The 20,723-nt window shown below is 37.3% G+C and overlaps 1 protein-coding gene across 1 annotated transcript in view; it reads left to right on the top strand.

The window, feature by feature from the left end:
• LOC122177472 (cytosolic phospholipase A2 epsilon-like) overlaps nucleotides 1–18,168 on the top strand; it is a 30,960-nt gene extending 12,792 nt beyond the window's left edge. Inside the window, exons 7-21 of the mRNA XM_042866861.1 lie at nucleotides 4,092–4,134; nucleotides 4,599–4,662; nucleotides 5,742–5,884; nucleotides 6,030–6,119; nucleotides 6,799–6,836; nucleotides 8,674–8,809; nucleotides 10,629–10,765; nucleotides 11,859–12,081; nucleotides 12,941–13,055; nucleotides 13,730–13,867; nucleotides 14,137–14,244; nucleotides 14,681–14,872; nucleotides 15,356–15,525; nucleotides 16,928–17,114; nucleotides 17,955–18,168. Coding sequence (XP_042722795.1) covers nucleotides 4,092–4,134; nucleotides 4,599–4,662; nucleotides 5,742–5,884; nucleotides 6,030–6,119; nucleotides 6,799–6,836; nucleotides 8,674–8,809; nucleotides 10,629–10,765; nucleotides 11,859–12,081; nucleotides 12,941–13,055; nucleotides 13,730–13,867; nucleotides 14,137–14,244; nucleotides 14,681–14,872; nucleotides 15,356–15,525; nucleotides 16,928–17,114; nucleotides 17,955–18,163 — 1,993 coding nt within the window. The 3' untranslated portion in view covers nucleotides 18,164–18,168. The remainder of the gene's footprint in view (nucleotides 1–4,091; nucleotides 4,135–4,598; nucleotides 4,663–5,741; nucleotides 5,885–6,029; nucleotides 6,120–6,798; nucleotides 6,837–8,673; nucleotides 8,810–10,628; nucleotides 10,766–11,858; nucleotides 12,082–12,940; nucleotides 13,056–13,729; nucleotides 13,868–14,136; nucleotides 14,245–14,680; nucleotides 14,873–15,355; nucleotides 15,526–16,927; nucleotides 17,115–17,954) is intronic.
• Nucleotides 18,169–20,723: the final 2,555 nt, after the last annotated feature.

The raw sequence follows: 20,723 nt of genomic DNA, 5'->3' as shown, positions 1-20,723 counted from the left end.
TCACTGCACTAGAGAAGTATTGACAGAATTAGAGATAATTTTCATAATTACAGCTTACCGTGTGTGATATTTTCTAAAAATATTGTATTATGATGAGAATGTGCTTTAAAAAAAATCTTTCTTTTTTTTCCTTTTTTTTTAATTTGGCAGTTTATCTTGGAAATGATTATCATACTGTCTGACTTCATCTATTTATCTGAACTAGTTTGTCATTTCTTCCCTGTCTTTATCGCAGACTTTACAGATTGCCAATTGCAAAAATCACTGTATTAGCCTGTTCTTCATTTCCAACACTTCACATGAATAATATCATACAGGAGATGTAATCCTAGGCCAAATAATTCTCCTGGGTTGCACCTATGATAGCGGCTTTGTCACTCCTATTTTTGTTTGCCTTACTGCAAAAGTTGTTTCTGGGTTACTTTTACAGAAGACTATTGCAAAAGTTCCCTCTTGATACAGAAATGGACTGTGTGAAATTGGTTTTGGTATTTGTTCCTGTCTTGTTCAAAACTTTTTGCTTTGATAGCTTGGTTTCTACAACTGCATGATGACTGCCCTCCCTAGTTTTGCCTCACTCTTGTTCCATTGCCTGCAATACTTTCAAACACACGTCTCTGGCTGCCACTACACATGGCATGCACTGAGAGCCAGACATTTGATCCTAACGGCACAGAGAGGAAGGCATGCTCCTTCCTCCAAGTACCTTTTCATCAGCAACCAAGAAAAGGGATTGCAAACACCCATCCAGTGTTTTATGGGCCCATAGCATGAGCCCAGCTGGCATGAGAGCTGCTGCCCTTGAGCAGCAGTGACAGAAAAGGTAAGGTCATTGTACACAGATTGTGGAATTGCATGTCTTAGTGCTTTTTGTGTTACTTTGTGGTGATTACCAATAGTAACACAGGCTTTCTCCCTCATGTTTCCCCTGGTAGGGTCCAGCGACAGCATGAGCCCTTACGGATTGCTGGGGAGACTGAGTCTCGCTGGACTCGGTGGCTTCGCTCCCTCAACATCCCTCTCCCTTCTGACTTTTACTGAAGATTGGGCCTGTGATTAAGTGGCCACAAATAGACTTCTGATGAACTAAAAGGTACTTCAAGTTTCCAAGGAGAGGTCTGAGGGGCCCAGAGTATTTCCGGGTCTGATGATCTTCTTTTTGGTCTCCTTCTATCTTTCAGATATCCTGAGTTGAGGAGGTGCATCTCTAACAATTCTTAGAAGAATGAAGGACTACTCTTACGCAGCTTTTCACCTCAGCCCTTTCCTTTAATTTTTTTCCTAAATGTGAAAGACAGTGCTTAAAACTAAGCCCACTTAATGCAAATGAATGTAAATAGATGTACAAAAAGTTGTATAAAACTTGAATGTTAATTATTAAATTATGGCAAACAGATTATTTTTAGAAAATAAAAGCCTTTATTTCTTTCTGTAGTTCTGCTGTGTTGCTTTCAGAAAGTTTCCCTGTGTGTCTTCGGAGCAGCAGATCATGTCTTCAGTTTGGTTTGGGTGCTGCTGGGGAAACTGAGTGGGCTGAATCTCAGTCTGTTGAGGGCTGTGTAATTATATATGTTCTTATATGTATTTGTGTCAGGAAGTTTCAAGTCCTCAAGGAGCACATGAGACAAAAGTTTTAAGTCAAGGAAGATAATTGCCCAGCAATCTCTTGAGGCTAGTATGTTTTTTTTTTTTAAATTGAAATAGCTCCATCCGCCATCCTTCTCTCAGGTCATCAGAAAAGTAGCCTATCATATGCCACTAAAAAGAGAACAGGAGCAGCTGGATCTGACACAAAAGAATTATGATTTCATACATAGGTAGCTAAAAGTGACTCTCCAGTGAAACAGGACATGGTTGTCTACTTTAATTGAAGTTGTAATGTAAGAATCCAAGTGGCATTGATTTCCCAACAGTATTGGCTGTTTCATTATAAACCAGGTATGATGGAAGGAGGAAAAGGGAGTTTGATCTGGAGCAGGTGTTGTGTTGCAGAGGCATAGGATGGGAGGTGATCCACTGGGTCACAAAGCCCATCAGTCTTGGGTACCCCATTTGATAGATATTTAGTGGGGAAAGATGTCCAGGGTTTTTGTTCCTGGCTTTCCCTGCTGCAGGCCATACTGTGCTCCCAGCTGCCTTAGTAAAGCCAAGACCTGCATTATAAAGGCCACAGGTTACAAACTGTGATGGAGGACAAGACAGAAGTGTTACTGTGTGTAATGAGAGTCATGTGATAGCAGGCTGTTCGTTAGGGAAAGTGATAGCTAGTAAGTGTGTGTTAACTAACAAATTAGTCAATAAATGGATGTTATTCAGTACACAAATATAGGTAAAATATTCAAAAGTCCCAATCAAAAGAAATGCTAAGAACTCTCAGCTCCTCTGTGTTTGATCTCCAAAGCTTCAAAGAAAGGTGAATGCCTTTGCTCTTTTGAAAACAAATGCACAGGTCATCAGGTTAAAATAATAACGTCTGTCCTATTCAGTGAATGGCAGAAGCCTTGAAACTCAGCATTTAAAAGTTGAAAGTGCAGTGTAGAGAGTAAGCAATAAATGGCAGCAACTGGGCTTCCTTACCAGAATGGCCGCACAGCTTCTACCGCTAATGGGATATCTCTTCTGGCAGTGCTCAAAGCTTGTGCTGTCCTAGTTCTTCTCAGGGGTCTTCCGAGTCATTTGGTGCAACAGTTCAAATTCTTCCACGTGGTTTGAAAGTCATGCTTTGGATCTCAGTTTAACTTTATTATTTGTTGATACCAAGAACTCAAATAATGCTACACTCTTCTGGATACTTACCTCCATCAGAAGGCATTTTTCCTTCTTTTTCCATGTTCGTCGTAACAGCATATGCAGGCTGAAATCTTTTAGTATCCGTCCAGCTGTTTCTCTGCTTTCCTTGCACTACTTCATGAAATATATAAGTATAGTGATGCCATTAGACATGTAAGTGGACAAGTTTGAAAGAAATCTTGAGTTGCAATTATATCCATTTTCCTTACAGATAGAAACATGTAAGTATGTTCTGTGACCGATGTTCTTTGAACTCATTTAACATAATTTTTCAATATGAGATGATCCTACAAAATTCTGAAATGAGTAACTTTTCCTGAGTTTGCTGCATTTAGCCAAATTGTTGTGGTGGCAGTTGTTTTTGTTTTTTTTTTTTTTCTTGAAGGAAAACATTGGTTTGAAAATGAAACTTTAAAGTTGTTTATCAGATCTGAAATAGTGTGAGAATTCTTTGTCATGAGAAATTCTATGAAGCTATTTTCATTCATAAATTCTAATAGTCTATGATAATATTCTCATAAATTTGGTAATAATGTAATTGATCTGATTTTAATGGAAGCTAAATACATGGTTTCTGCTTAGATGTGGTACATGTCTCACACAGTCATGCGCTTGAGATTACAGTATATATAATCAATAACTTGTAAAGTCTGAATAGATTACTCATACTTTCTGCATTGGATTGAGGAGTCGGTGCAAAAGTCTTATGATTTTAGACATATGTTTTAATGAGGAGCTGCCTGGTTATTTTTTTTAGTGGTGCGATTTTTTTGTTTGGTTTTGGTGGAAAAAGTATTTAAGAATCTAAAAATTAGTTTCTACAGTATATGAACCAATTTCTGCCCTTAGATGGTTAAGTAGAAACACATCGACATATAGCTTATATATTAAAATTTCACATCTTACTTGCGAATGTCTTAATAAATGTGAGTGTCTTTGTCTTCATACTTCTATGGTAACCTGGGCAAGTGGTTTTTATTTTTTTTGGGTACAATAACTTAGGCCAAACTGTGTAATGCTCAAAATGATCAGAATAGCTGTAATGGCTCCAACTCAACTCAAACTCACTATATTCTGCGTTAAACACTTCATTAAAGGAAGTGTGAAAAATGACGTAAGTAAAAGCCAGGCTGCATATTTTATCATGGGACAAGGATGGAATTACCAGTCAGTCTGCTGGAATTTTGTTTGTTAACAGCTTTAAAACATTTCTGAATTGAGAATGAATATTAAAGTTGAAAGTGTCAAACTGGTGGGGGGAAAATATTTATCTGAAATGTTCTTTCCATTTTATTTTCCAGTCCGGACTATCCTGATGGCATCATTACTAATGGAGTGCTAGTGGTAATTATTTCTTATGATCTTTCCTATGCCTGTATAACAACTGTACGTACTCCTAACTTGGAGAACTGAGTTATGTCCCAAACACTGTATTGTCAGCAACAGGAAGGCACTGATGGGTAGTTTCCTACAAACTGTTTCTACATTATGCCCCATACTAGCAGGAGTTAATGAAGAAAGTGATAAAATGCTCTATTTAGAGTCCCGTATCTCAAGACTCCTATTATTTTAAATAGGTCTCATCTTCCTCACTTCCTTGGCTCTCCAAGTTCAAAGCGATTCATGAGTTGTTTCTCTTTACTTTCCAACCCATAAAAAATGCTATGTCAGTATTATCTCTTAATAGTAATAATAGATAATAGCTGTGTTGCCATTGATCAGCTAGAGGGTTTGGTTAAGAACACTATGAATCACTTGCAATGACATTTACATTTCTCTTAATCATCATTTGTCCTCTCTTGTTACAGGCTCGTGAGGTTTCCTGTTTGGAGGTCAGAGTGGATACAGGGAAGCTGAAGCAGCAATCCACAAGTGAGGTTATTGCTTCATTAACCTATTGTTTTTGTGTTGTGATTCAGTGATTATAACAGATGTTGAAAAATTAATGATCAGTTGTGCATGTTACTCAAGCTGTGTCACATAATACTTAGTTTTGCCATGCTCTGCCTTGCGGAAAAAAAATGTGTGTGTTGAAATTCAAGTTGATCAAGTATTTGGTTAATTTGGTTAATTTGGTAATTTGGTTTGGTACATGGCAAATTTTAAACTGATGCAAAAATAATGCCATCTACACCTTGGCCTGCCAAGGGAGGTGGTGGAGTCGCCGTCCCTAGGCAGAGGCGCCTAGATGAGGAGCTACGAGATATGGGTTAGTTTGTGGTGGCAATAGTAATGAGAAGAAGTTGGACTAGATAATCTTACAGGTCATTTCCAACCTTGTGATTCTGTGATTCTATGATTCTATGAATTAAAAAATTGGGGAAAAAAAATGGTTTTCTCTTTAGCTATTACTTGCTCGATATGAAAATTGTTAAGTAAATTTTAAAGTTATAAGTTTTTTTCTTTTTAAAAGTTTTAATATAGAAAAAACTTTATTTTGTATGCTTGATTTGAGATTGAGTATGTCCAAGGTTTCTGCATACTCAAGGCCATTTCTGTTTTGGTGACACAATTCTCATGGAAGAGTAATGACACAAGGCATGTGTCAACTATTTTGCACTATTTTGAATTTGAAACAATGCGCAAGATGAACCAGAACAAGCAGATAACAAATAAATGAATCTTTTGTTCAATGTGAATAATCCTAAATTCCTTTAAACTAACACTCCTTTAAGTCTAAGTTTCTGTTTTACTTATTCATGGGAAGTGTAATAACATAATAGCATTTCAAAAGTGTGTGATTTCTGTTTATTAATGACTTATACCAAGGTCTACCAAGTGTTTCTATATTAGTTTTTGATTTATTTTGGTCACCCAAAGTTTACTTTATCATTGAGGTATAAGAAAAATCAGACAAAAAGCATGCAGGGTAAAAACATAATTCAGTTATCAATTATGTATGTTTGCTTGGAATAGTTAAATTAATTTTTGTTTCCTGCCTTTATATTTAGATCTGGAGCTTATGTTCACAGTGAAAGGATCCCATGAAGGAAGCCAGAAGATTTCCCTGGGCTATGAACCCGGCCTTCAGATCATTGTATTTCATTGCATCATAAATGACCAGACAAGACTGGACATCATGTTACCAGAAGAGGTACATTCCTCTTCTGTATGTTAGAATTAACCATCGTGACATTAGCAGAAAAAAAAAATGAAGCCAACCAGTCTTCTTAAAAGCAGAAGTGCTAGAGATTACAAACTTTTCATGTGCATCCCTGCTGCTTTTCGCATTATTTCAGCTGGCTGACAAAAATGGAACTCAGGAATATGGAGTCCTCTCTTTTCCTCTGAATTCACTCCCTTTGCAGAAGGAAATAACAGTAGAAGAGGTGAGTGCTCGAGAACATTTTTGAAATAAATATTTTAGAACTTTTCTTAATTTTGTCCTGCTAGAAATAAGGTCACCAAGAGAGAAAAATTGCTGTGTTAGATTATATAGATATTTGCTGAAAGTGTTTAAAAATAATAAAGGTTGTCATATTCACTTTCATGAAACAGATGGTAGCAATCACTGTAGTAATTGCTTAATCTTTGCGAATCTACATACCAAAATTAGAATTAAGGAGTTTCAAGGGAAAAAAAAAGATGGCCATACGCACATGTGTTCCACAATTTGTTATTAGAATAATTTCACAATGGCTATTAATTAAAAGGCAGCTCAGAATATGAGCTTAATTCAGATCTTACCTCAGTATTGGTGTTAAGAGAATGGTTTGTAATGTTTTGTAACATTTTTTGTAGTATTTGTAATATTTTTCAATGAGGCTATTTGGTGGTTCTTGCTCTAGGCGTGCATGCTGAGTGTTACGTGTGAGTTCATTGTCCCAGGCAGTCTTATTAGATAAGAGAGAATTTGATTCCAGAACAGAGTTTGTTTAATTGTACCAAAATAATACTCCCAAACATGTGAATTATCTTTTGAGAACCTCATTCCTTGCCTAAGCTGAAAGGAGGGGATAACTATTTTTAAAATTTATTGGCAATTAACTTTGTTTTCTTCATTTCTAGGATCAATCCTTTGAGTTGTACTTGACATCAAGAAAATGGTAAGATAGCCTCCTTTTATCCAAGTGTCCAGGATTACTGTAAACAATTATCTAGGGTTTTTTCTCTAGACAGTGGAGAGAGGAAAACTTACCACGTGAGTGTTTTGTCCTGTACTCAGGTGGTGCCCGAGGTAAGTACAAGTATGTTATGGTTACAGGGTTGTGCAAGACAATATAAGTTTGAGTCTTTCTACGTTTTTATTTTCAGAGTAAGTTAGTTTATTTTACAGCCGCCATTCTTAGACATGAATAAAATTATGCTTTTTTCATATTAACTTTGTTACCCCTTTATATCAATAGTCAGATCTAATGGATTAAATAAACTCTATCCCTCTTTGACTATGCAAAGTCACTAGAAAAACAACAGATGTTCCTTCTCCTGCTTCACTTAGCAAAATGTGTACTGGGACCTGACCAGATGCATCTCTCACTAGCAGTTAATGGGAACATATTGGTGCCAATGACGGATAACACTGAAGAGAATGAGGTTTTATGGTACAAATGAAAACTTGATACTGTTTACACCGTTCTTACTCTTGGGTGACATGCAAAAGGGAAGTAACATCAATTTACAGAGCATAGGAGGAGTTTGTGTAGATAAATGTAGGGCATGGATAAGAGAGCCTCCTGTTCAATCTCAGCCCTTTACAAAATCTGTTGAAGTGTAAATCCTAGAGACTTAGCAAGTGAAGAACAAGAAGTGCTAGAGTTTTTTGTCTACCTCTAGGACAGTTGTTTGCTTTTAGGAGGTCAATCAAATCACCTTATTTTATTTTCAAAGTTAATCTGGCATGTACCAAATTTACTGGAGTGCAGAAAATACTAACAACAACCCTTCAGACTTTTGTGTTCCTAGGCATTAGTGAAGGTATGTTCAGAATAGAATTTGCGGCCACCAGAGGGTGGTGTGACACAAAAGATTTGAGCAGTATTGAGAACACTTTTTGTTTGTTTGTTGTGTTTTGTTTTCTGTACTAAGCAAATTTACTTCTTGGGAAAGCACAAAAAAAATTATTTGCTGTTTGGTTTTGTGCTTTCTCTTCTGCAAAGCCCTTGGCTTGTGTTTCACGTTTCTCAAGGGATAAAATTCAGCATGGCTGCTCACAGGGAAAAAATGGTGGATAGTCATATATTTGCAAGATTAAGTTCATAAACGCTTAGCTAGAAATCACACTGGTAAAAGGCATTAAGTATCTGTATAGCTATGAATGAGCTTATCTGTAAGCACAGGTGAAAAGACCACCATAAAGTAATACAGGCGGAATGCTGCAGAGAAAAACACACTCACTCTGAGCATCACACAAACTGCCTAGTGCTACTCACCTGTTTATCTGACACATTTCCATAAGCAAAGACAGACAGCTCTGTAAAGCATTCCAAGTGCTGTCTGGATTTCATAAGACAGTCTGAGCAGAGCGTTGTGATGCTGTGGGACTTGTCCTGAGTTACAAGCTCCGTTACACATCTTGACAGGACCTCTGCTTTCAGATGTTAGTGAGCTGACTAAACGTGAGGACAACACTGGTGTCATTTGAGTTTTCTTGGATGTCATGGTGATAGAATGGAATGGATACAGAAAAAAAGCCACCCTTTTTTGGTGATCTTTCTCTGGCCCGTGTATCTTTACTTTTGTGCTCCCACTCACAAGAGATCTAAAGTACCTTGGAAGCTTATCATTGCTACCTCTTGCTGGCAGTAAAAATGTTTATTCTGTTCTTTGTTCAACATGCAGACTTGGCAATGTTTGTTTATGGAATTTGCAGACTACTTCCCCTTACAGGTCCTGATACTGGCTATAGCTGATGCACGTATTGATTTGTCCCATTGCCTGTTCCAGCTCAGGAGATCTGGATGTGCGTCTGGGGTACAGCCTGTGCAGGGAGGAGCAAGACTTCCTGCTGAAAAGAAAGAAATATGTTGCTGCTGCTCTGAAGAAGATCCTTAATTTGGAGGAGGATCTGAAGGAGCATGAGGCAAGCCATGTGATCCCCGGTGGCAACTTCTCTCCAGGAATCAGAGCTTGGCTCACAAACTGAGACAAGAAATAATAAAGCAGCTTAGTTAACACTATTTTTCTAGAGCAGGCCTGCTGTCTAGAGCAAGAGGTAACCAAGAGAAGCAGTGGTTGGTCTCTGCAGCAGCATGGAGAATGCAGGATGTGCCTTTACAGACTCCAAGACTTCTCCACAGCTCTCCAGTTTAACCCATTCCTGATAATTTTTGATGCTGCTCGTGGGTCTCAGGAGGAATATTTTTGTTGGGCATACATGGGAAAGCAGGGGGATGCTGTTTGGGAAACTGCATGGTCTATCTCAGTAGCAGAGGCAAGGCTTTCCTGCAGAAGAGTTCAGAGCTTTCCTGAAAATTCTGAGATGAGAAAGCTATGTTTTCTCAGATATGGGAATTAAAAGTGTTTTGGGCTGAGTCTGTAGCAGAAAAGATAATGTGGGAAAATGCTTACTGGAATAAAACTGTCCAGCTGGAAAAAAAAGATTGAATCTTGTAGCACAGTTGAGATGTATAGGTGGAACTTTTGATTATAAATTGAGCTTTGTCACTGTAATCCCTGTTCTTCCTTCCACATTTGAATCATAAGCTTTGTAATGGCTTAAACCCAGTTACGTTGCTGAAAATCAAGAACTCTAAACATAACAATTGCAAGAATCCTCTTTAGCTGACAGTGAAAAGGAATAGAAAACTTTTTACTTAACTGTCTATGGTTTCTTGGGGCAAACGGTTGAAATGATAAGACTGAAATGATAAGACCAAATTTCACTTTTGAAAAGAACTCGTTACTCTGGATCTGCTTTTCATGTACTTAATCTCAAAATTTTGATAATATCTCCCTTGTAAACTCTTAAAAAACATTTTCAGCTCAAAGCCATCACTAGCATTTTAATTTATGTTGAAAGAGATTGGAAAAGGTAAAGAGAAAAAAAAATGTATTTTTTGAATTTATTCTGATTTTAAGTTTTTTTTTCTTTTTTTTCTTTTTTAAGATTTTTCCTTATTATTTTGTAATTATTTTGTAATTTCAACTAGAGGTTGAGCTCATAGCAAGTGTAGGGTAGAACTGTTTTTTGAATTTTTTGGGATGGGAGAAATATTTTTTCTTCAAGCTCTGTTCAGTGACTTCAGAACAGTAGATCTGTTGATGAAATTAGAAGTTAATAACGGAAAGGTGTAAACATTTCCCAAACAGCATGGAACATGTTAACGGAAGCAAATGGCATACTAGATTAGGAAAAGATTAAGAGAAGAATAGTCTCTTCAATTGCACCTGGAATTTAAGAAGGAAAAATAAACAACCCTATCAATGCTTGTGCCTCAGGACATGAGGTAATTGCTGGCTTGAGGTCAGGAAGGCTTTGGCTGTTGGGCGGTTTGACTGATTACAGGGTGCTCTGCATTCTTCTGAGACACTGATCATTGTTAGAGGCAGAATCACAGATCCTTAATCAGCTTTACCATGGCAAATCCTGTATTTTTTTTTATGATTGCCTCTAATGATACATGTTGAGAAGAATTCCAGGGTGATGAGGTTGATTTCCAATTATATATTAAGTAAATAGCCTCCCCCCCACCCAATCCAGGTGGGTAAAACATGAACTTTGCCTCCCCTGTCAGTCAGATGGTGGCAACAGAAGCCTTTTGCATCACATCCTTTTGCACAAAGTGATGTCATTGCTTACATCAGTGCATCTAAACTGTTACTTAATTTCAGCATTACAATGTCTTGTCTCTAATACACACATGGCTTTCTCTGCCTTTCTGCCTTGCTGTGTTGGACAGGTGCCAGTGGTGGCCATCACGACGACTGGGGGCGGGACGAGGTCACTGACAGCGATGTATGGCAGCCTACTGGGGCTCCAGAAACTCAATCTGTTAGACTGCATTTCTTACATTGGTGGTTTATCAGGTACCACATGGTGAGGATTGCCTTAGTAAGTTGTATGTTTTCTTTGCTGATAGTGTTGATTGTTTGTACAGCACTGTCAGTTTATAATGAATGCACTCAGTAAATCAAAAGCATTTCTGTTTTCCCCGTGATATCTCGTTTTCACTTAGAACAAAGAAACAAATGTTCTCAATAAGAGATCAATCATCACCACATTGACACAGTCTGTGACTGATATTTTCATGTAAATGCTGTATTACCTTTTCATATTTTATCAATTATACCTTAGACTGAATGCAATGAATTTGTCTTTAGACTGGAAATTGAAGAAAGATGGGAAGAAGAATTTATGACCGCCATTTGCTGGTTAATCTCACTTCCATTTTGGATTTAAAGTGCATCTTCCTCTGGTAAAAGACGTATTTGGGGCTAGTAGAATTAATATTGTTGAAGATGGTCCAACAAATGATGCTGAGTTACCAGCCTCAGACAGAATGCAACTGTTGTTGCTCATTATAAATGCTTGCTTCTCCCAGTGGGTATACAGCAGTTGATGTCATAATGTAAATAACTGTGAAAAATTTATATGGGTTTTAGACAGTTTCACTCCTCTACACTCTGTTGGAAGTGGAGACAGTTTTTGCGTTGAGTTAGTCACTCCAAAACTTAATGACAGGTTTGTCTAGGTATTCTTTCAGTTTCTCTGCATGCATGTAGAGTTTTCAGTGTACTTGTCTGCGTTGTGATTTCAAGTGAACAATAGGGATTGTCCAGGACACATGTCAAGTACTACCTAGTGCTATCACAGGCAGAAGCCAATATTAGGGGAAAAATTAAGTCTAGGGCAAACTTGTAGGGTTTTCTGGGGATCTGTTTAGTAGTCTTGCCAGATTTTTTTTTTTTTTCTTGAATTTCTCATGCTATTTTTGAGCCCACGAGATCTTGTCATCAAAATTAGGGAAATTTAGGAGAGGATGTATTTGCTCTCAAAATGAAAGGATTTCAGGAGAATCTAGCTTTCACTTGTGAACCCATAAGAAGTGAAACAGGCAAACGCGTTGCACAAATGTCTTCTGAAGTCAAACCACAGCATTCTTTCATATTTTCTTCTAATGTTTCTTCAGGACAATGGCAAACTTGTATGAAGATGCTGACTGGTCAGAAAAATATCTGGAAGAGGCTATCAAGGAAGCTCGCAAGCAAGTAACAAAAAACAAGATCTGCTGTTTTTCCTTGGATTGTTTGAAGTACTACTACAATGACCTGATGGAGAGGGTTAAAGAAGGACGTAACACGTCTTTCATAGACTTATGGGGGCTTGTCATTGAATCCATGCTACATGATAAGGTATTACTCTTTTTTTTTTTTTTTCCTAGAAATTTGATGAATGTCTATAATTACATAGGAAAAGAAAATTAATCTTGGGATGGCACAACTAATCTTGGGATTGCACTACTAGTGCAAATGGTTGATTATATGCTGAATAGTGAGATTCATTATTAAAACACTTCTCTCACTACAAAGTGAGGTTTATCTTGAAGGAGCAGTAGCGTCCAGTCAAAGGTGTTCTCTTTTCTAGAAAATAAAAAAAAAATCCATATGAAAAAGATTATTTCGTAATGTAAACTCATCACTTTGGACATTAAATATTCTGAAACACATTCTGATTAGAATAGGTACTTAAAAATTAGAAATAACGTATTTCGCTGGCACAAGCTTTAGTTATAGGCTTTTTCATATGGAAGATGATTCAGTGGAAAGACCATTCTTTAAATATTTTGACAAGTTTTAATAGAAATATTTGTACTTTTAGAATAGTATTACTTAAGTTTCCTTCTAATTTATGTTTATACCAGGAAGTTTTGTATTGTCATGTGCAATACAATATATTCTTACATATAAATGTACTTGTAAAGCATAGTAAAATATGATAAACTTCGTTCCATGCACATCAGCCAAAAAAGTACCTTACATTTCACTTACTCGCATACTTCTTCCTGGGAACTGTTTGAGAACCCCTATATTGTAGCTGCTGCTTAATGGATACTTAACTGAATTTTGGATATATAAAAGCAGATACTTCTGAACAGTCCAATGAGATTAAAACAGGAAGGAGAACCTGATAAAGATCATAATTCACATGATATTATTTCAAATGCAAATTGTTTGTCACCTCATTCCTTTAACCAATTTTAATCAAAACCAGAAAGATGAACACAGACTCTCGGATCAGCGGCAGGCAGTGGATAATGGGCAGAACCCATTGCCCATTTATGTGGCCATCAACCTCAAGTCCAACTATAGTGCTCAGGCATTCAGAGGTAATGGTTATATTTCTTAATTTTTTTATAATGTAAGTAATCTAAATGCATGTAATCAGCTTCAATAGTACAATAAGTCCATTCATTATAATAACAAAAAGCTTTTTTCTCTACATTGCCAGAAACAAAAGTATGTTTATACAAAAGAAGATGCCACTTTTTTTGTGACCAGGATAAATTGCAACTTTTAAATTAAATTAATTCTTGCGATGATTCCACCTATTCCAATTTTGAACAGTAAGATCTTTGAAGTTTTTGATCGAGTGGCAGGAAAATTACTATCTCCTCTGTTATTGATTTTCATGGTGTTTATTTAACATCAACAGCTGAGTACTGTCATGACTGCCCTGAAGGAACAAAGATACACATGAGCAATACACATTTTTGGGTAGAACTAACGGGGAATGCTAATAATTTTATTCAGAATAAAGCTTTTCTGCAGAAGATTGCTGCATCTAAAGACTTCACAGTCTAGGACCACCCACCCTAGAAGTGAAAGAAACGTTCTCTCAGGGCATTAGTTCTGTGAGCAATAGAGATACAGCAATAGTTCTAACCAGTATATCATGAGCTAGATAGCATCTGTTTCATTTGCTCCTGTTCTCTGGCCCTATTCTGTGTAGCCATAGTTAATGCATTATTGTCTTTTTATGATTTGGCTGTTGTCTCCATAGAGTGGTTGGAGTTCACTCCTTATGAAGTCAGTCTCCTGAAATATGGAGCATCTATCCGTGCAGAACATTTTGGAAGTGAATTCTTTATGGGAAGGCTTGTGAAGAGGCTCCCAGAGACTCGGATCTGCTACATGCAAGGTGACTATTGCATAGAAAGCAAGGTGGTCCACTTGAAAGAGGCTGGTGCTTTTGAGCATATTACATGTGGAGGACAACCCTGGGAAAGCACCAGCAAACAGGTTAGGCAGGTGTGAGGCCATATTAGTGAGCACATACTTAGGAAGCGTGCCCACAGAGATGGCCATCTGGACAGAGGAAGTATCAAAGGGGAATGACTGAAGGTATGTACCAATTAAAATTCTTCCAAAACTATTCCATCAGTTTATGTTCTCTCTTTCATGTTACAGGCATGTGGAGTAGTATATTTTCCATAGATGTGATGTATGTCTGGAATTTGGCTGCTGATTCAGAGGATTTCTGGTTCAGATGGACCAGGGATAGAGTAAAAGATATTGGTGAGATATTTTTGTGGTTTTTTTCACCACCAGCTTGATTGTCTCCCTAAGTTGGATAATGTTGAAAGCTAAGTGATACTAGCATGTTTTCTGGATTGTTCTGTTCAAAGGCCAATGCTATTAACTTATCTTTTGGCTCTCAGCTCTCCCCTGCACCACACACTGCAGTGGAGGTGCACATCATTCAAGGAATGTGAGGTAGTGCTTAGTGCCTGGAAGCTTGCTGCCTGCAGGTCACATTTAATTCACAGTATAACTGAGTTTTATTTGGTAGTACATGCTTCAGGGCTTATTGCTGTATTTGGTTTACGTTCCGATTGGAGATGGTGGCAACTGTAGTTGTTTCATGCTTTTTCTTGTTGTTGTTGTTTTTGTTTTTAGATATAGATTATTTGTGAAAAGTGTCCTAAACTCAGAAATACTTTCTTTCTTGCAGAGGAAGAACCCTTTCTGTCCATGAATCCTTGTGAGGTAGACACGTGTATGCTCAGTCCCTCATCCACCTTCTCCTCTGTTCTGCGAGATGTCTTAACGGGGCGCCCAACCATTGCACAGTATCCCAATTTTATCAGAGGCTTACAGATGCACAGCAAGTACCTGGAGAGTGATGGATTTTCTACCTGGAAAGGCACAGTAACACAGCATGTTTTTGAGCAGCATTTTTGGAAGGTTTAGGTTTGGGAATCTGCTTAGGATTTCCAACGCAGAGGAAGAGATAGGGCTGACTTCTGAAACTCCAAGTTCCCCCAAATGGAAGAAGTGACAGCCAAATTAAAATGTATTTCAGATTTTTGTTTCAGTAGGGAGGTAGCGGTGCTTTAAAAATTCAGTTTGACTGGGGATTTTGTGCAATGGACAATAGAAACTCAGCCTGGGAAAAAAAAAATTAGGGGGTCTACCCTTTATAGCCTGGAGCTGCATGAGGTGTCTAAGGAGGAATGAAAAAGCTGTACTATGTCATTTATTCCTATAAATCAGTGCCTATTGTTAGTCAGCAAAGAAAGGCAGGGGAAATTGAGGGCAGAATTCTCTGTTCTTCCCTCTTTGATTGTTTCTCTGTAGAAAGTGAATATTGTTTTTTACTTACTGACAAAAAATATGTGTGTTTCAGACACAGTAATAGACTCCTTTCCAAATAAATTGATGGAAACAGCTAATGATGAGCTCTCCCTGGTTGACACTGGGTTTTTCATCAATACCAGTTACCCACCACTTTTGAGATTGAAAAGGGAAGTGGACGTCATCCTGCATTTAAACTACAGTGGGGGGTCCCAAACACTGGTAAGAAAAGCCGATGGTATTTGGGATCCTTTTCCTTTGTGTCTGTTTTAGTCTACAGCATTTATCAATTAAAACGATTAACTTTCCAGTACTGAAGTGGGAAGAATTAATCTTTTTCTAGTTTCTACCACCACTTTGATGATGATTTTGCCTCTCTGTGTCAGAAATTGTCACCAATATTCTAGAAGGACAGGTAACTTTCCTTAGAGTCCTCTGCTTAAACTAGAAGGCTGGCAGTAGATGCTATGACAAAGAGATATGAACAAAAGAGTGAACTACTATGAAGAATTCTTTAAATTATTTCCAGAATTAAAGATACTGGTGAGGACATTGCTCTACTTCAAGGTAAAAATGGAACTGATGGGTGGAGCTGCCAATAATGTTGCAACACCCTTTCCAGTAGCTAGCATGCTCAGTATGCTTTTCTATTGTATGTTGATGAAAAATAGCACACTGGGCTTGCTGTTACAATATGTATTGATTAAGATGATTTATTACTTAGATTACTAGATTAATTTCTCAGTAGCAAAGAAGGATGATCGGAGACAGTGGATGAATATTAGTGTTTTAAAATCATCAAAGTCTTTGCTGCAGTGGACATAAGGTTTTTGAAGGGGAATGATTAAGGAATTACCAGGTACTCTGATATTGATTTTTGGTTACCTCTGAATTGAGAAAGTTACAAAGGTAATCAGAGTCCTTACAAAATTTTAACAGATTACATGGAAAAATCTATGTGGTTCTGGGCTTGTTTATCTCATGTTAGTCTTATAAAAATGGACTAGCTGAAGCTGGACTTGATTAATAAAGACAAATAAGATAATTAATGTTGCGTATGTAGTGAGATAATTATAAAAATGAACATAGACTTACAGTAAATATAGCTGTTTAAACAAACTGTTTTCTTTATGAGATCAGTAGGTATGTTGATAAATAGTCACATATAAATATGTTGATAATAGTCATTTTTAAATGACTGCAAACCATGCAGAAGATGGAAAGATTGGAGAAGTGACAAATATTGAAGAGGTCAAGACAGTGGTGCAGAGTATCTAGACTGATTGGTTCCTTCTCCATTCTTGCAGTTTTGTATTTCCTTTCCCTCCTGAGCCCATTTAGAGAAACTGTTTAATTAGAACCACAAAACCAGTCCTCTGGCTTTTGGCTTTATTTGCAGGTTTGTAGAAAGTGGGTATTTTCTTGTTTTGCCTGAAGCAATGAAGAAAAAATAAATAAGTTGTAATGTATGGTATGGTTAAGATCATATTTCTGAAACTTAACATATTCCCAGAGGAAGAAAATTCAAGCCTTGGATTGTAACTGTTAGCTGCTGGAACTTAAAAAAAATGAGTACTGGATCTTCTGTGATTTTTTTTTTTCTTTATTTTATTTATTCATTCAGCCTCTGGATCAGATTGCAAAATACATATCGGGGCAAGGAATTCCGTTTCCTAAAATTGAGATAAGTGATGAAGACAGGGAAAACTTGAAGGAATGTTATGTTTTTGAAGATGCTGACAGTCCACAAGTTCCAACAGTGCTCTTCTTCCCCTTAGTGAACGACACTTTCAAGAACTATAAAGCTCCTGGTGAGTCACCTGTATCTTCCAATTTTAATAAAGAGTTACTTGCCTGGTGTGCCTTCTCCATCTCATATCTAACCTCTCACTGGTTATCTCTGACATTCTTTCTAATGCTGACGTAGTCTCATTGCTGACAAAGAACTACTCTGTACTAGTATCTCTGAACCAAGCAAACCACAGAAACTGATCTAATATATTTAGGATGAAAACAGGCATTTATTCTACAAGAATTGCTTGAGATAGCAAGAAGGTAAATCTTCCAAAATATATACAGCATGGGTAGCAGGTCCTCAAGCGGTCATACTATATTGACACACACTTCTTATGCACCAATACTTGCAAAAAGAAACGAAACATTCTATAGGTTTTGGTGGTAGTCTGCTAGACTATCTTCTTCCCAATTCAGAACTGAATGGACTGGGATTTTTTTATTTTTAATTTTATTTATTCATTTATTTATTTTTAAGTATGAACTGTGTCCTCTCTCTGAGGGTTATCATTTCTCCCAAACTTCCAGTAGGCATTGCTATTCCAGTACAAGATTGTTTTCCTTCTGCTTCCTCATCTCTAGTTTGAACAACAAAGACTCCATGTTTTCTAAGCAGTGGTCTACAAGTGCTTCTGCTGATAATGGATGGCTTTCTTATTCCCAGCTACATGGGTATAGTTCAGTCTTGGGCAGAGGCTTGATTCAGAATCTGAAATATATGATGATACTGAGCTAATCACTTCTCCTTCAAATCTCTCTTTTCTACCTAAAATTACTTAATTGGTATAATTATATCATTGATATAACTACATGCTGTGTTAAAATCTTACTGTTGCCTCTTGTGGTTTTTCCCTCAGGTGTGGAAAGGAGTCCTGAAGAGATGGCTGAAGGCAGAGTTGATGTTTGCAGTATCCTTTCCCCATTTACAACAAGGGAGGTCTGTTTCAGTGAAGAGAATTTTGACAAACTGGTGAAATTGACTGATTACAATGTCCTGAATAATGAAAACTTGATTATTCAGGCTTTGCGCATGGCAGTGGCACGGAGGAAGCAGAGGAATTACTAGCCGCCATTTGCTAACTTTAAACTCCCATGTGATATTTCTTGAGTTGTCTGTCATCTAGTGAGATTAAACTGTTTGATGCTTGCCACTCTAATCTGCAGTTGAAATTGCATCACCCCTTGGAATTGATGGACTCCAGTTCATTCTATTTAAGTGACTGTTCAGATGGGCAGAATGGAATTCACAGTGGTTTAATCCAAAAGAAACTTCAAAACAACAAATTTACGTTTAGTTTTGTTACCTTGTTATTTTTCCAGTGGAGATATATATAATATAATTTAATATAGTGTTTTCTGTGATTACAATGTAATATGTAGCGCATTAAAAATGTGAATCAAACCAAAACTCATACGTTTTTCTGTCTGGCCAAGCAGCAATCCCTTGAACTGGAATCTCTCTGTTTGTTAGCTTATTGATTGTGTTGGTCTTGCTTATCTTAATCATTGACATTATGAAGTTTGTCATCTCTGATGTGATTGTCTACTACGAGATTTTTTTTTAACTCACTTACTTCACTAGTCTTTGAAAATAAGTGCTTTTTTTCAAGTTACTACCAGTGTTAAAAATAATCTATGAAGCTTTGACCATTTATTAAAAGAAAACCCAAACAACTCAGAATGAAGTTGTCACTGTTTCATACTGTCATAATTGTCCTTTAAAATGCTCTTCACAGAACCACATATATTCAGCCTAAGTAGTTGCTGTGTTTCCCAGCTACTTTGATTTTTCTCTTGGAGTTGCTGCGTGTTCTGCCTCTCATCTTCACCTGTCTTGAGTGTTCCTGTCAGCAGTCCATCTTCTAATGTTTCGGAGAATGGGAAGTGGCTGATAGCTGGTGCATAGAATACGACAATGCAAGAAGACCTTTTGAGCAATCTTCCAGATACAGTTTTTGTAACTGTTCAGCATTTTCCTGCAAATAGGTTTTTTTTTTTTTTTTTTTTTTTTTTTTTTTTTTTTTTTTTTTTTGTAGAGATTGTGCTGAAAGAGTGATTTTCCCATCATCAAAAATTCAAAAGGCCCTCTGAGGGAAGCTAGTTGCCAGAGGCAATCTTCTCACAGTTCTGCAGTGGGTAGATCACAAGTTGTCTTTCTCAACAGCTGCTCTACACTGTGATACATGAAGAGTCTGCACACAGCAGCTCAAATAATGCTTGGGATTGTCTTGCTTTTGGTAATAAAAGAGGAATAATAAAAGGACGTGGTGTAACCTTGTTTCCAGGTGCAGTATTGCATGTTGAAATTCAGATTATTAGCCCTGCATGTTATGAGGCAACTGTAATTGTGATTCAGCTCCCGAACACTAGAATCAGCTCAAGGAATACCTTTGGGTCTTTCCCAGATATCAGTTTGATTTGTGGTTTCTAGGATTTCTGGGAGGAAATGAAGCAGAGCAGGGTAGAAGCTCTTTCTATCTGTTTTTACTGGAAAAACTTAACAACAGGAGAGAAAAAAGCCAGATAGGTACATGACACAACCTGAGCCTCATTAACCAACTTTTTCATAAGGACTAATTAGTCCATTTCCTAAGTAACTATGACGAATTGTTGCAAAGACGTAACAGTGTTGCTTCCCGAGTCAGCCCTGGGGTATCTCCGCATTTTGTCCTGCTGATAGGAAACTTGCTTTTCTGTCATTGGGGGGGGGGGGTTCCTTCTGCACTCAGGTTGCTCCATGATTCTTCCCTTTATCTTCCCATTGTTTCAATATCATCTGTTCAAAACAGCGTGTCCAAAATGTTTATTTTCTCGATAAAACTAATTTAGCCTGCAATAGGCTTAAAACTGAACTGTTTGCAATCTTTTGGGGATTATTTCCTTTCACTGCTGCTTCTTGTTGCATCCACTTCTTATGTTACAGTATCTTTGGATGTCAAACATCTTATTGAATTCAAGTTAGATAATATCTGTGGAATTACCTTAATCAATTATCATTTCATTGCAAAATGAAATGAAATTTTGAGTTCATTTTTTAAATTAAATTTCATAATAGCAAGGAAGTTCTTTTTTTAAAAGTAAGTCTTCAATTTCATTATCTGCTATGTATTCACTTTAAGCACTCTGATGATTTCATGTAATGCCAACAGTGCCCTGCAAAGCAAAGTCTTATAAATGCAGGGATATAAGATTATGCTAGAACATGAAGAATAAGTAACATTAATTTCAAGTGACATCATCCAAATATGTTATCTTTGAGATCATTCAAAATTTTGAGAAAGTGACTGAGCCTTTAAAGCTTTGCCTCTACCATGGAAATTCTCTTGCAGTCTCAACAGCTATTTGGAAATTTTTTGGCAATATTTTTCACTGCAGTAACCACTTGGCTGAAAGACCAGCTTACTGCCTGAGAGCACCATGGAAGCTGAGGTAGGGATGAAAAATCATCTTTCTCATATGTCTTTAAGCAAATACCCACTCACAGGCAATAAAAGACTACAAAAGCTCTTTTGCATTCTCAATGACTTGCTTGGATGTTCTGGGCCAAGGAAGCCATGTGCAGTTGGACAGATCATTGCTGGTGCAGCTGATTTTGCACAGGAGGATGCATCCTGACCCTCTGGTAT

Source organism: Lagopus leucura, unplaced genomic scaffold (assembly GCF_019238085.1).
Source record: "Lagopus leucura isolate 7727_CA_CO unplaced genomic scaffold, USGS_WTPT01 Super-Scaffold_1, whole genome shotgun sequence".
Lineage (NCBI taxonomy): Eukaryota > Metazoa > Chordata > Aves > Galliformes > Phasianidae > Lagopus > Lagopus leucura.
This window is presented reverse-complemented; position numbering and strand designations above follow the sequence as displayed.